This window comes from Salvelinus fontinalis, chromosome 27 (genome assembly GCF_029448725.1).
Source record: "Salvelinus fontinalis isolate EN_2023a chromosome 27, ASM2944872v1, whole genome shotgun sequence".
NCBI classification, from domain to species: Eukaryota; Metazoa; Chordata; class Actinopteri; order Salmoniformes; family Salmonidae; genus Salvelinus; species Salvelinus fontinalis.
In genome coordinates, this window is record NC_074691.1 from 32,605,594 (window position 1) to 32,619,915 (window position 14,322).

The 14,322-nt window shown below is 41.8% G+C and overlaps 1 protein-coding gene across 1 annotated transcript in view; it reads right to left on the reverse strand.

Annotated features, from left to right (window-relative positions):
• Nucleotides 1-8,368: 8,368 nt before the first annotated feature.
• LOC129825670 (neurexin-3b-beta-like) overlaps nucleotides 8,369-14,322 on the reverse strand; it is a 108,002-nt gene continuing 102,048 nt past the window's right edge. Inside the window, exon 8 of the mRNA XM_055885857.1 lies at nucleotides 8,369-11,242. Coding sequence (XP_055741832.1) covers nucleotides 10,200-11,242 — 1,043 coding nt within the window. The 3' untranslated portion in view covers nucleotides 8,369-10,199. The remainder of the gene's footprint in view (nucleotides 11,243-14,322) is intronic.

Here is a 14,322-nt window from a genome sequence, read left to right on the forward strand (position 1 = left end):
AGGATGTTTTTCTGATGGTTAAGGGCAGTCAGGTCAGGAGAGAACCAAGGGCTATATCTGTTCCTGGTTCTAAATTTCTTGAATGGGGCATGCTTATTCAAGATGGTGAGGAAGGCATTTTAAAAAAATGACCAGGCATCCTCTACTGACGGGATGAGATCAATATCCTTCCAGGATATCCCGACCAGGTCGATTAGGAAGGCCTGCTCGCTGAAGTGTTTCAGGGAGCGTTTGACAGTGATGAGTGGAGGTCGTTTGACCGCTGACCCATTACGGATGCAGGCAATGAGGCAGTGATCGCTGAGATCTTGGTTGAAAACAGCAGAGGTGTATTTGGAGGGCAAGTTTGTTAGGATGATATCTATGAGGGTACCCGTGTTTACGGAATTGGGGTGGTACCTGGTAGGTTCATTGATAATTTGTGTGAGATTGAGGGCATCAAGCTTAGATTGTAGGGTGGCTGGGGTGTTGAGCATGTTCAAATTTAGGTCGCCTAGCAGCACGAGCTCTGAAGATAGATGGGGGGCAATCAGTTCACATATAGTGTCCAGAGCACAGCTGGGGGCAGAGGGTGGTCTATAGCAGGCGGCAACGGTGAGAGACTTGTTTTTAGAGAGGTGGATTTTTAAAAGTAGAAGTTCAAATTGTTTGGGAACAGACCTGGATAGTATAACAGAACTCTGCAGGCAGTCTTTGCAGTAGATTGCAACACCGCCCCCTTTGGCCGTTCTATCTTGTCTGAAAATATTGTAATTGGGGATAAAAATGTCTGAATTTTTGGTGGTCTTTCTAAGCCAGGATTCAGACACGGCTAAAACATCCGGGTTGGTAGAGTGTGCTAAAGCAGTGAACAAAACAAACTTAGGGAGGAGGCTTCTAATGTTAACATGCATGAAGCCAAGGCTATTACGGTTACAGAAGTCATCAAAAGAGAGCGCCTGGGGAATAGGAGTGGAGCCAGGTACTGCAGGGCCTGGATTCACCTCTACATCACCAGAGGAACAGAGGAGAAGTAGGATAATGGTACGGCTAAAAGCTATGAGAATTGGTCGCCTAGAGCTACTAGAGCAGAGAGTAAAAGGAAGTTTCTGGGGGAAATAAAATAGTTTAAAGGAATAATGTACAGACAAAGGTATGGTAGGATGTCAATACAGTGGAGGTAAACCTAGGTATTGAGTGATGATGAGAGAGATCTTGTCTCTAGAAACATCATTGAAACCAGGTGATGTCATCGCATATGTGGGTGGTGGAACTGAGAGGTTGGATATGGTATAGAGAGCAGGGCTAGAATCTCTACAGTGAAATAAGCCAATAAACACTAACCAGAACAGCAATGGACAAGGCATATTTACATTAAGGAGAGGCATGCTTAATCGAGTGATCAATAAGGGTCCAGTGAGTAGAGGTTGGTTGGGGTCGTGGCGATCCAGACAGCTGGCCGGGTATATGGCTATCGGTAGCAGCATAGGATGGAGGTCTGTTTGTAGATACCTCGTGCGTTTCCGTCGGTAGGTTCCGTGTAGTGGGGTTTTGTTCAGATAGCAGCCGATAAGACAGCTAACGATTAGCGGGCCTCAGATGAGCGTTCAGGTAACGTCGGGACGGAGGTGCCGGTTGGATAAATCCCTCGGGCAGATAACGTCGGCAGTCAGTCGTGAAGGCCCGGTGGGGTTCCGTATCTGCAGCAGCAACAAAAGAAACGGGTCCGGATGGTGATGGAACTCCTCAGCTGGCTAGCTCCAGCATGATTTGAGTTTGCTCTGGGGTCGACGTAAGCCAATAGTCACACGGTATGCAGCTAGCTAGCTGCGAAATCAAGGTGCAAGTGTCCAGAGCCTGCGGTTGGAATCCGGGGAAACTGAGAGAAAAAAAGTCCCGGAATGCTCCGGTCCGAGTCGCGTTGCACAAAAGTGCCGGTAGATTATCGAGCTAAAGGAATAGCTGATGACCGCAAAACGTGGGCAGCTGAAACACCAACGCTAGCCAGCAAACCGGCTAATTTCGGGGCAGCTACAGATTAGCTTCTGGCTAGCTATCGGAGTAGCTTCTGGTTAGCTTTCAGGCTAGCTTCTGAATTAGCCCCTGGCTATCTTCCACGATGGATTTTCAGATTGAGGTAAATAATACTTATTGTAATTGGTGAAGCGGGTTGCAGGAAAGCTTTTGCAGGAAAGCTTTTGTAGTTGAGTTCTTGGATAATAAAATAAATAAAAGATATGTGAAGAAAAGGTGTAAATATATATATATACAGGACACGACACGACAATACGGAAAAAGACGTCTGAACTGCTAAGCCACCTTGGAGTGTACCCAAGGTGGCTTACTCCTTGCTGTCCCCAGTCCACCTGGCCTTGCTGCTATTCCAGTTTCAACTGTTCTGCCTGCGGTTATGGAACCCCTACCTGTCCCAGACCTGCTGTTTTCAACTCTTAATTATCGGCTATGAAAAGCCAACTGACATTTATTCCTGATTATTATTTGACCATGCTTGTCACTTATGAACATTTTGAACATCTTGGCCATGTTCTGTTATAATCTCCACCCGGCACAGCCAGAAGAGGACTGGCCACCCCTCATAGCCTGGTTCCTCTCTAGGTTTCTTCCTAGGTTTTGGCCTTTCTAGGGAGTTTTTCCTAGCCACCGTGCTTCTACACCTGCATTGCTTGCTGTTTGGGGTTTTAGGCTGGGTTTCTGTACAGCACTTCGAGATATTAGCTGATGTACGAAGGGCTATATAACATAAACATGATTTGATTTGATTTGAGTACACAGTACACCACCAGCCAGCCAGTACACAGTACACCATATATGCAGGAAACTCAAGCTTGTAGTGTATTTGAGGTTTGAAAGGGCTTCTAAAGTTTTTTTCCACTTTAAAATGTCAGACTTGGGGCTGTATTCAATCAGATCCGCTTAAGCTGACATCTGCATACCGGATGTTGTGCCGGTGTCGGAACTGAAACTGTTTTACAACTGTCAAATCTACAAGCGGCTCCTGACATTATACCTAAAGCGGACATTGCCATTGGCTGCATGGAGTCGCATTAAGAGAAATCCCATGCAGCCTTGTTTACAATTTGGAACACTGGAATTTGATATGTAATCTACACCTCGATTAGGCTGATAGAAATCTTCATTATTTCATTGAATGATTTTTCATTTGAGTGTCATTATTTCCATATAGCCTACAGTTTCTTGTTCTGAACTTCTAACGTGACTGAGAGGGATGTGGCGTTGTCACGATGATCACAAGAGCAGCTGCACACAGATTTGACCGTCTCAAAGCTGTTACACCGTCAAAACATCAGCCATGTGGATGTTGTTTCATCTGGTTTAATCTAGGCCTTGATTTTTACTAACAAACAATGTATCAACCACTTCAAAAATGTCCATTAATTATTATCCACATAGTAATTCACATGTCCTGTTGCTGCAGGATCATTTGCCTGTGGTGAGAGCACCTGTAGTAGCTGTGGTTACAGCCCATACTGCTTTAGTGGGACAGGAGGGAAATAGATCCATGGAGGGGTATCTCCTTTTTGTGAACAAACACACACACACACACACACACACACACACACACACACACACACACACACACACACACACACACACACACACACACACACACACACACACACACACACACACACACACACACACACACACACTGTACCCTACCTGGCAGTGTACCGTTCCGTACAGTAGTTTGGCTGCAGAACATTGCGTGCTCTTGTCCTTTCTAAACCAGGTGTTGAGGTCCTATCGACTCATTCTACTTGTCAGGTTTAATCATCATCTTTCACAGAGCAGCTTTTTGGGGATTATTGGGTGATTATGATGGAATGGCGCAGGACACTGCTATACAGGGGGGTGAAAAAAAACGTATTCAAGGTATCACTTCTGGGAAAAAAACGTTCTTCTTGGATATATAAAAACACAAATGGTTTGAACGATTGCCTTTACTGTATGACTGTAGTGGTAAGACATTGAACATTATCTATTGTAGATTCACAATGATCACCTGTAATACTTTTATTCATCTGTGAAGCTGTCATACTACTTTGTTTCATTTGGTGTTTCATTTGACATTTGGAAAAGAGAGGAGAGGAGAGAAGAAAAGAGAAGAGAGCAGAAGAGAAAAGAGGAGAGAAGAAGAGAAGAAAAGAGGAGAGAAGAAGAGAAGAAAAGAGAGGAGACACTAAGAGAGGAGAGAAGAAGAGAGGAGAGGCTAAGAGAGGAGAGGAGAGAAGAAAAGAGGATAGAAGAAGAGAAGTAAGAGGAGAAGAGGAGAAGAAGAGAGTAGAGGAGAGAAGAAAAGAGGATAGAAGAAGAGAAGTAAAGAGGAGAAGAAGAGAGGAGAGGAGAGAAGAAGAGAAGCAAAGAGGAGAAGAAGAGAAGAGGAGAAGAAGAGAGGAGAGGAGAGAAGAAAAGATGATAGAAGAAGAGAAGTAAAGAGGAGAAGAAGAGAGGAGAGGAGAAGAGAAGCAAAGAGGAGAAGAAAAGAAGAAGAGAGGAGATGAGAGATGAAAAGAAAAGAGGAGCGAAGAAGAGGAGAGGAGAAAAAAAGAGGAGAAAAGAAGAGGAGAGGAGAAGAAAAAGAGGAGAGAAGAAGAGAGGAGAGGAGAGAAGAGAAGAAGAGAAGAGAGGAGAGGAGAGAAGAAAAGAGGATAGAAGAAGAGAAGTAAAGAGGAGAAGAAGAGAGGAGAGGAGAGAAGAAGAGAAGCAAAGAGGAGAAGAAGAGAAGAAGAGAGGAGATGAGAGATGAAAAGAAAAGAGGAGCGAAGAAGAGGAGAGGAGAAAAAAAAAGGAGAGAAGAAGAGGAGAGGAGAAAAAAAAGAGAAGAGAGAGGAGAGAAGAGGAGAAGAGAGGAGAGAAGAGAAGAAGAGAGGAGAGGAGAGAATTAGAGAGAGGAGAGAAGATAAGAAAAGAGGAGAGAAGAAGAGAGGAGAGAATAAGAGAAGAGGAGAGGAGAGAAGAGAAGAAGAGTAGAGAGAAGAAAAGAAAAGAGAGAAGAAGAGAGGAGAGAAGAAGAGAAGAGGAGAGAAGAAGAGAGGAGAGAAGAAAGGATGAGAGAAGAAGAGAAGAGAAGAGGAGATGAGAGAAGAGAAGAAGAGTAGAGAGAAGAAAAGAAAAGAGGAGAGAAGAAGAGAGGAGAGAAGAAGAGAAGAAGAGAGGAGAGGAGAGAAGAAAATAGGAGAGAAGAAGAGAAGAGAGGAGAGGAGAGAAGAAGTAGAATAAAGTTTACGGTGTGTCGAGAGATCCCTCCATATTCTGGGAGCTTAGTGAGTTTACACAGTCATAAATTATTATTATAATACATTTTTTAAACCCATTAGCGAATGTAAATAGTTATTTTCTGTCAATTAAGATATTAGTTATCCAATCTGTTTGGACAAATTTATGTAATCTATTTCTGCATATTTTACTAAAAGAGGAAACAGTCTGTCAATCACAACAGTCAACCACCCGCTGGGTTGGATTACATGGCCCTGAGCTCACATTGGAAGGGCACAGCACTGGGTATACCTGCCAGACAAGTTAACAGACCGTTTTATCCAAAGGAACTTAAAGTACAGTGGGTGTATTCATATTAGTATGGGTATGTGATCAATGTGGAATATTGAACCCACATCCCTGGAGTTGCTAGCACAACACTTTTACCAACTGAGCCACCAAAAATCCACAAAATGGCTGGCTTGACTTAACTGAGGGGCTGAGATGCCTTCTTCCTTTTCAACAATATGATCCAGCCTGACAGTTAAAGACAAGACTACTGAGGGGTGCAGTCAGGTGTCCTCTGTCAAACCCATTCATAGGCCTATAGAGAGGAGGTCAGAGAACTGGCTGTGTGGTGCCAGGACAACAACCTCTCCATCAATGTGAGCAAGACAATGGAGCTGATCGTGGACTACAGGAAAAGGAGGGCCGAACAGGCCCCCCATTAACATCGACGGGGCTGTAGTGGAGCGGGTTGAGAGTTTCAAGTTCCTTGGTGTACACACTACCAACGAACTATCATGGTCCAAACACACCAAGACAGTCGTGAAGAGGGCACAACAAAAACTTTTCCCCTCAGGAGACTGAAAAGATTTGTCATGGGTCCCCAGATTTGTCATGGGTCCCCCTCAAAAGATTCTACAGCTGCACCATCGAGAGCATCCTGACCGGTTGCATCACCGCCTGGTATGGCAACTGCTCGGCAGAGGGTAGTGCGAACGGCCCAGTACATCACTGGGGCCAAGCGTCGTGCCATCCAGGACCAGCCGGTTTCAGAGGAAAGCCCATAAAATTGTCAGAGGCTCCAGTCACGCAATTTATAGACTGTTTTCTCTGCTACTGCACAGCAAGCGGTACCGGAGCGCCAAGTCTAGGACCAAAAGGCTCCTCAACAGCTTCTACCCGCAAGCCATTAGACTGCTGAACAATTCATACAAATCGCCACCGGACAATTTACCTTGACACCCTCCCCCCTTATACACTGCTGTTACTCGCTGTTTGTTACCTATGCATAGTCACTTCGACCCCACCTACATGTACAGATTACCTCAACTAGCCTGTACCCCCGCACACTGACTCGGTACTGGTGCCCCCTGTATATAGCCTCGTTATTGTTATTGTTATTCTTATTGTTACTTTTTATTATTACTTTTTATTTTAGCCTACTTGGTACATATTTTCTTCTTCTTGAACTGCAATATTGGTTAAGGGCTTGTAAGTAAGCATTTCACGGTAAAGTCTACACTTGTTGTATTCGGCGCATGTGGCAAGTAAAGTTTGATTTGATATGCTATTAATGGATTTCTATACATCATAGGTAGATTCTCACAGAGTCAATACTAGCTACCTCACTAAGCCCAACCAACCTGAAGTAGTATAGGCCTATTAAAAAGTTCCCTTAGAGAGGAAAAAGACCACGTTAGTAGCTCACTCATTGAGAATTTAAAAGAACTTTTAGGTCGTAATGAAGAAGAAAACTTGTCTAGACCAGGATGAGTTAAGGATGTAGGCGTTGTGCCAGCTGAATATACTCCTTACAGCCCTCTGATACATTCCATCAATGGGCAATTCCAAGGTAATGACCAGGACTGTGTGGCCCATTTGCACCAACTATTGGATGGTGTAACAACAGGTCTGGGAAGCAGGCGCAGCAGCCAGCCATTCACTGAGACATAACCTGTTCATATGGTGCCGAGAATCTATCAATCTCATTCCTTCCATGCATTTGTTACCACCGAGACCTGGCGATGGAGGGGCCTAACAGCATTCCTCGTATTCTGGTCTCTTCTCAGAACCTGCTGTGCGTGGAGAGTATAGGAGAGTTTAACACTCTGACTCTGTCTATGAATAGAAATCAGCGATGAATGTGTATACATGACATGTTAAAAAGATTACCTGAAGATCAATCTAAAGATTAACTATTATGTTTTGGACTTTTAATGATACTTTCTTTGGACGTTTTAATGGGAAGTTATTGTAATGTAATTGGCAAAAAATACTTAAACCCCTAGAGTTGATGTCCGTGCCGCCGTGGAAATCTGATTAGCATAATACAAAAATCCCCAGCTAAATCTGTCTATTTAAGCTGGAGATATCAGTTGTTTTGCATGGGCTGCATCTCAATCTACTGCATTCTCCAATGCCGTCCTTCTGTATCTGCAATGGAAGGCAGCCGAACATGAGACATCCCGAAAATCGGTCTTCCCTCAAAAACGTCTGTAGCTTCCGAACGGTTTGGCCTAAAAACTAAAACTCACGAACATGATGCTGTTCTCCGTTGTGCTCTTACGAGTATCACGGGACTGGTCTGAAGTCGGTACCGCCGATCTGCTAACTTCTGTCTGTAGTGTCCAAAAAGTTTGGCTACACACCTATATGGAAAGGTGAGACTTTCTCAAACACATACTGTAAGTCGGTTGTTTTGCTCTAGGACACCCACAGGCCTCACAAGACTTGTCTGAAGGTAGCCCGTTGCCAGTTTAAAAAATGAATGGAAGTATATATGGAAGTAGTTTAATGCCAAAAACAAGTGATAAAATATGAGTAACAATTGTTTTAAATAATTTCCTGATCTTTCTTATAGCTTTCAGATATAGGTCACTTTAAAACAACCTTCCTTTTATGTATTTGTTGTGTTTTTCCATGTATGAATCTCCGCCTTAGACTCAAATAAGAAGAGTCTATGGTTAATGGTAATGGGCTTCTGATAGAAGGCAGGTTTTGGACAGAGGTTAAGGACCTGAATCCTAATTCTGTTACAGATTAATATAATCCTAAAAGCTCATCTACCCTATGTTCCACTTCCATTCATTTCTATACTCGTTCATACATCCACACCACATGACAAACAGCCAAACGTACTCTACCATTGAAAACTTTGGGAAGAACATTTTATTGCTGGGATTAGCCTGGAGTCAAGGGAGCAAAACACAGTTATGTAATGGGTTGAAAAGCAGTAATAACAACACAAAATCAAACTGAATGTACTTGAGATTTGCTTAGAATACAAAATGAACAAGAAACAACTAAATAAATTAAGTAATAAAAACAAATGTCCTGCCAGCACAAATTGTCATAAATATGTTAAGACTTCAAATGAAACCTGCACAATAAGGGGAGGAACATACATGCAAAAGAATAAAATGGAAAGTAAGGAACATAGACATCACAGTAAAAAAATCATCATCCTTTATCTTATTCTTAGTATGGTGCCAGCACTGGGTCTCAAAAATCTCTGTTCGATCTAAAAAAAAATAAACAATGAAAGTAATCCAGAATCAGGAGGCCCTAGTACAATATCTGGGTGGGCATTCTTCTATTTGACTGATATCTGATGTCTTCCAGTTGTAAAATATTCATGCGGTTTAGAAACACCATCCAGAAAGACTAGATTTTCTAACCTAATAATATTTTACTCCTTTCAATTACAAAAAAAATACAAGTATGCTATCTCCAGTCTTACCAAACATCAGGGACAAAAACGTTAGATCTTTGTCATTTAGTACACCGAGAAAGGAAATCAGTTCAAATTGTGTCTGTACAATGCTAAAAAAAAAACTCAAATGGAAACTAAAATGTTATGTACAATATTGACCTGCAAAATACGACGGCTATGATGTAATAAAATATGTAAACATATTTGTTTTGACACAGTTGACTGTGACAACAGATACAAATTCAAAACTTTTCACATTGGATAACTCTTCTTTAGTCACATTGTTTTCAATATTTGACCAAAAACCCCACAGACATAATGACTTTACTTCCACAAACAGAATGTAACAAATAACTGAACCAGTGGTCTATGGAAAACTCAATAAACTGACATAAAAGTGCTATCAGGGATGTAGTGTTCTGTAAAATATCTAATTAAAAAAACATTGCATTTTTACTTGTGCATCCTCTCCAACATGGTCGAATACCATCTAGATCGAGGACGTCATGCATAGCAGTCGAATCCCTTTTTGAGAGAGGGGGGAAAAAAGCGAAATAATAAATTGAAATGCATTGCCGTACTACTATTCGTTGAGCATAGCCTGGTCAGCCCTGACAATGTTTCATCCCTCAGAACACATAGGTGGGTTTAAAATAAGACACCTTAGCCACCACACACATACCTCATCCAACACTAGGTATAGAAATGTACCATTTGTATGTTAATTATGTTTTGTCTTTCAAACTTCAACGACTCATCTTCAGGTCCCTCACTTATACAGATGCCAGCACCACGTCACATCCATCTCACATGCTCAGAATGGCCGAAATGATGCTTGTTTGTTTTGTCATTTTACAGGGTTACAATGGACAAGGTTGTTTACGCCAAGGATCACAAATCTCTCACAGTCACTTGGGAGCGATGTAACACCGAAATATCTTACACTGCCAAACCTCTGGCAACGTCTCCAGGCAGAGCTCAGTCATCTCGTCACAAGGTATCTTATAGTAGGGTGCCTATCAGCCTGTTTCTCTGTATGCTTACCATAGTAAGTGTGCTTTAAGGTCACAGTACATTGGAAAAATGTTCAACTTGGACTCATTCACTTAATGTTCTTATGAGAGGATTTGTTTTCCGTTTTAAATTGCAGCTCCCAATATGGTACTGTCGTGTTTATTCAGATTTTCTCCAAACAGTTATTTTTTGTTGTTGTTGGGAATGGTTGATTTATAGTATTCTTTGTCCTTATGCATATTCTTTGTCCTTATACATAGTATTCTTTGTCCTTGTCTTTGGGTCTCTTGCCGCTGGATCCCTTGGCGCCACTGCCCCCGCTAGATGCTTTGTCTTTCACCACGGAGCCGTTGGTCTGCGCCGAGTTGCTGATGTAATTCCGTGTCTCGTCTACCTGGTAGGAGCCTTCGTCCCTGTTCCTGTACTTGTACATGGCGTAGAGGAGGATGAGGATGCAAAGTGCCGCGGCCGAGACGATGCCAACCACCATGCCCGTTGTGCTGCTGGATTCTCGTATCACCTCAGAGGCCCCCGGGGGCACCCGCCTCACAACTGGTGCGGTGGGTAACGCGGCAGGCACCGTACGCAGCATGGGTGAGGTGATGAGGGGCCCACGAGGCTTGGTACCATCCAGGTCGAAGGACACAGTGGGCAGAGGCAGCAGGACTATGTCCGGCTGCAGGGCTTTGATCACTTCGCGGTTGTCCATTTTCCCGGCGGGCAGTTTGGCTAGCGTGCCGTCTGATGGGAGGGACGCCTCTGCTACAGTACCCCCGAGGTTGGGTAGAGGCGGGGTGGGCGTAGTCCTACCCGCCTCTGAGGCTTTACTAGGCCTCAAGTCCTTGGCCTCCCACTTGGGCGCGAGAGCTTTGTAGCCACCTTCGTAGGCCGACGTGGTCAAGATCTTATCTGTTACCAGGGAGAAGGTGGTGTAAAAATCTTCATCGTCAGTGGGGGGCAGGCTAGAGTCGAAAGCTTCGCCAGAGCCAAACCCCGAAATCACCATGCCATCATAATCACCATCAAGACCATCATCACAATCATCGCTGCCTCGGTCCGACAAGCAAGGTACCCCCGCCTCAGTGGCCATGGGCAGGGACTCTTTTGTGGTCTCGATAATGGTGAGGACGGGGCGGAGGGTTAAGAGGACAGGGCGGAGGATTGGGGGGAGGGGGCGGAGGGTTGGGGGGACGGGGCGGAGGTTTGGGGGGAGGGGGATGAAGGGGGAACGGGGAGAAACAGAAGGGATGTCTATGGGATCCTCTACAAGTACGGGGATGACTAACTCCCCTCCTAGAAAACAGAAAAAGAAAAGAGTTAGAAGAAGTGCAAGACGTTAGCTATTCAATCAAACACTGGAAAGTAATGATATAAAACATAAAAAGCAAAGCGGAACAATTTTTTAAAATAAAAATACAGAAAAAACTAAAATAAGTCAAAACGGAAAATACTATACCAGTGCAAATTCAATGAAACTAGAACCAACCAAACAATACCATGAACTGAAAATGAAACAATAGCCAATAAAAATGTATACATTGCATCAAAAGGCTGTAAGGGATGTTCAGGGGTGAGCCAAAATAACAAACAGGCATTTTACCACACCTAACTCCTATGCTTCATGTTCAATAACAAGTGTACTATTTTGTGAAAGTTTTCACGGACAGAGATATAGTAATTGGTGCTGGCTTTGTAGCTCTGGGACCTACACACCAAAGGGTTGTAACTATATTAATTTTGTCTGGTCTAGTGATGCTAATGTCTGGCTGTCTGGATACATGTACAGTAGCTATACAATATTGGACTGAGAAATAACTTCTACCTTAACTTTAATCACACCTTTCAGGCTTATACCCCGGTAGGTGTATAATAAATTGAGAGACTGACTTTTCTGCTTTCCTAATATAAAGCAATACATTATAAAAATATAGTGACGATTTGCATACAATCCACAGCGTATTGTATTATTGTCCAATGGAAATAACAATAATGGAGATAGAGGTCAACCTTGTCGTGTGCTTCTAGGGTGCAAAGACCGGGCTCAACTTTTTATTGTCTGTAGCTATTGATAGGGTCTAATGAAATTAAACTGAGCTAAATTTTCTAATTTCTATTTTAATTATGGTGAGTTCACTAGGCTCCCCCACAGGCCTTAACCCCTTGCCTTTTGACTGCTCTTATACAGTTGCCACAATGGCACAAAGTCACCTGACAGTTCAACAACAACAGCTGAATGTACTTCTCACTTTTATCAGTATCAGTTACTATGTTTGTTCTTGACTAGTCTATCTATCTTTCTGTTCATTTTTCTTGTTCTTTATTATATTATTTTACTATTAGGGCGGTTTATAAAAACATACAAAAGCAACATTCAGATGTCGGTTGAATCTGCATAAACCTCTTGCCAAGGTGGCTAGCTTGTACACTGCAAAGGCTCACCACAAACAGGGCACTAAAAGAAGATGCAAATCTCTAATAAAAATAAAAAAGGAAATAAAGAAAAATAATAAGTAAGGCATTGCAAACACAGTTAAGACTGTCAAACTGAGAGATAGCACAAACATTGTCAACATTCACAAACTAAATGCACAAATAGATTTATCCAAACAGGGATTACTACATAGAAAGAGGTCAAATAAATTATGCTTCAAAAATCATAAAGAGCCTACGAAAAAAATTGTTTTCAAAAAGAAGAAAAGTATACCATCAGTTTTGTCAACTTACATCAACAAATTGCCCGCATGATTTTGGCAGGAAGAAAAAAGTGTACAAAAGAAAGTTGTGTAAGAATGTTTTTGGACAAGTTAGGTTAGTTTCTTTTTAACAATTTTGATTCATTTTAGTTATTTATCTTTTAGACAGGATGGTACAGGGAAGGAAAAACACACATCCACACATCATGACATGAAAAATAATCTTCACCATTCTGTTCAGGATTATTATATATTTTTTAAATAGTAATTTCTTTTCATAAAAAAAGAAAACTGTACATCTATAGATAAGTCTTGGCTGTGAGAGAAAAGCTAATTTTATGTAACTTCTCCATAAATATTTACAGTCTGATTATTAAACCTTTTTTTTAATTTTATTTTTTAAACTTTTTTTGCTTAACTTTAACTTCGTTGTTCATTAGTTTTGAACGAATGGATGACTGTACATATGTTAACATCTACGTAAAAGGGGGTTTGGAGTGGGGGGGGGGGGAGTGTAAGAAGGGTGGGGGACCTAGGAACATACTAGGTAGGAAATGACATAGATGGGGGTGAATGTGTACGTCAGTTGCCATGTCCATGTAAAGGTGGTACGAAGCGGCCGGGCGGCATTAGAGCTTTTGGCTGTAAGGAAGGGATGGGGACATACAACCCATGAGCATATACATACCCATCTACAGAAGAGAACAGCACTCTCAACACTGACAGTTTTTTACAAACCCTAAGCTGCAACTTCTTTCTTTGCCATGTGGAATTAATCAATTAATTCATTATAGTCCAAATGCAATCCAAATGTGCTAATTGAATAACAGGAAAATATGTAGCAGTGTAAGAACATTTTTGAAACATGTTGAAACAAATAGTGGTGAGGACAGTTGTATTTTTGAGTTTTCTTCTACTTTTTTTCTCAATTAAATTGTAAATTGTCAAATTGTATACTGGGTCATTTGTTTGGGGTGGCCAATCAGAGCAACCATAGTTAAATTAACCAATCAAAATCATTAGTAAAAAAGGAAGAAATGTCCTATTTAGGAATTCTTCACCATACCACTATCAGTAGTACTGCTAAGGAAATTATCAGATTATTAAAGAGGTCATTTTGAGCAATTTCAGTAATTAACATAGATATCCACGTATGTATATTTACATATATGTACAAATAAACAAAAAAATACAAATTGGCAAGCAAGAGATTAAAAGCATTAAAATTCTCACACTATCAAAGATGAACAACCAGAAAGCACACACTGAAACAGACATAGAGAAGAGGGACAGTTCGTAGGGGAACTTGTCACCATCTTCATGTAGTAACTAATAATAATAACATCATTATTAGTTAATTCTTTATGAAATACATATCTGTTGTTAGTCATTTTAAAACACAGAACAGGCGTGCGATCTGGATGTAATTCAGAGAGAGGTAAGGTAAATATTAGACATCGGATATTTTAGTTGTTTTTACTATTAGGTTCATGGTTAATGCGTGCTTTAAGTAAGTTGCATTTAGGGAGAGTAATATACAATAACAATACAGCAAGCTGGGGTCAGAGGGGCAGGATGGGGTTAAAGGTGACTAGAGGTCATTGCATCAAGGCCTGTAGGGCATATTGCTTCAGGCAAAGAACAATTTATTATCAGACATCACCCATCGGAGAGGAAGAA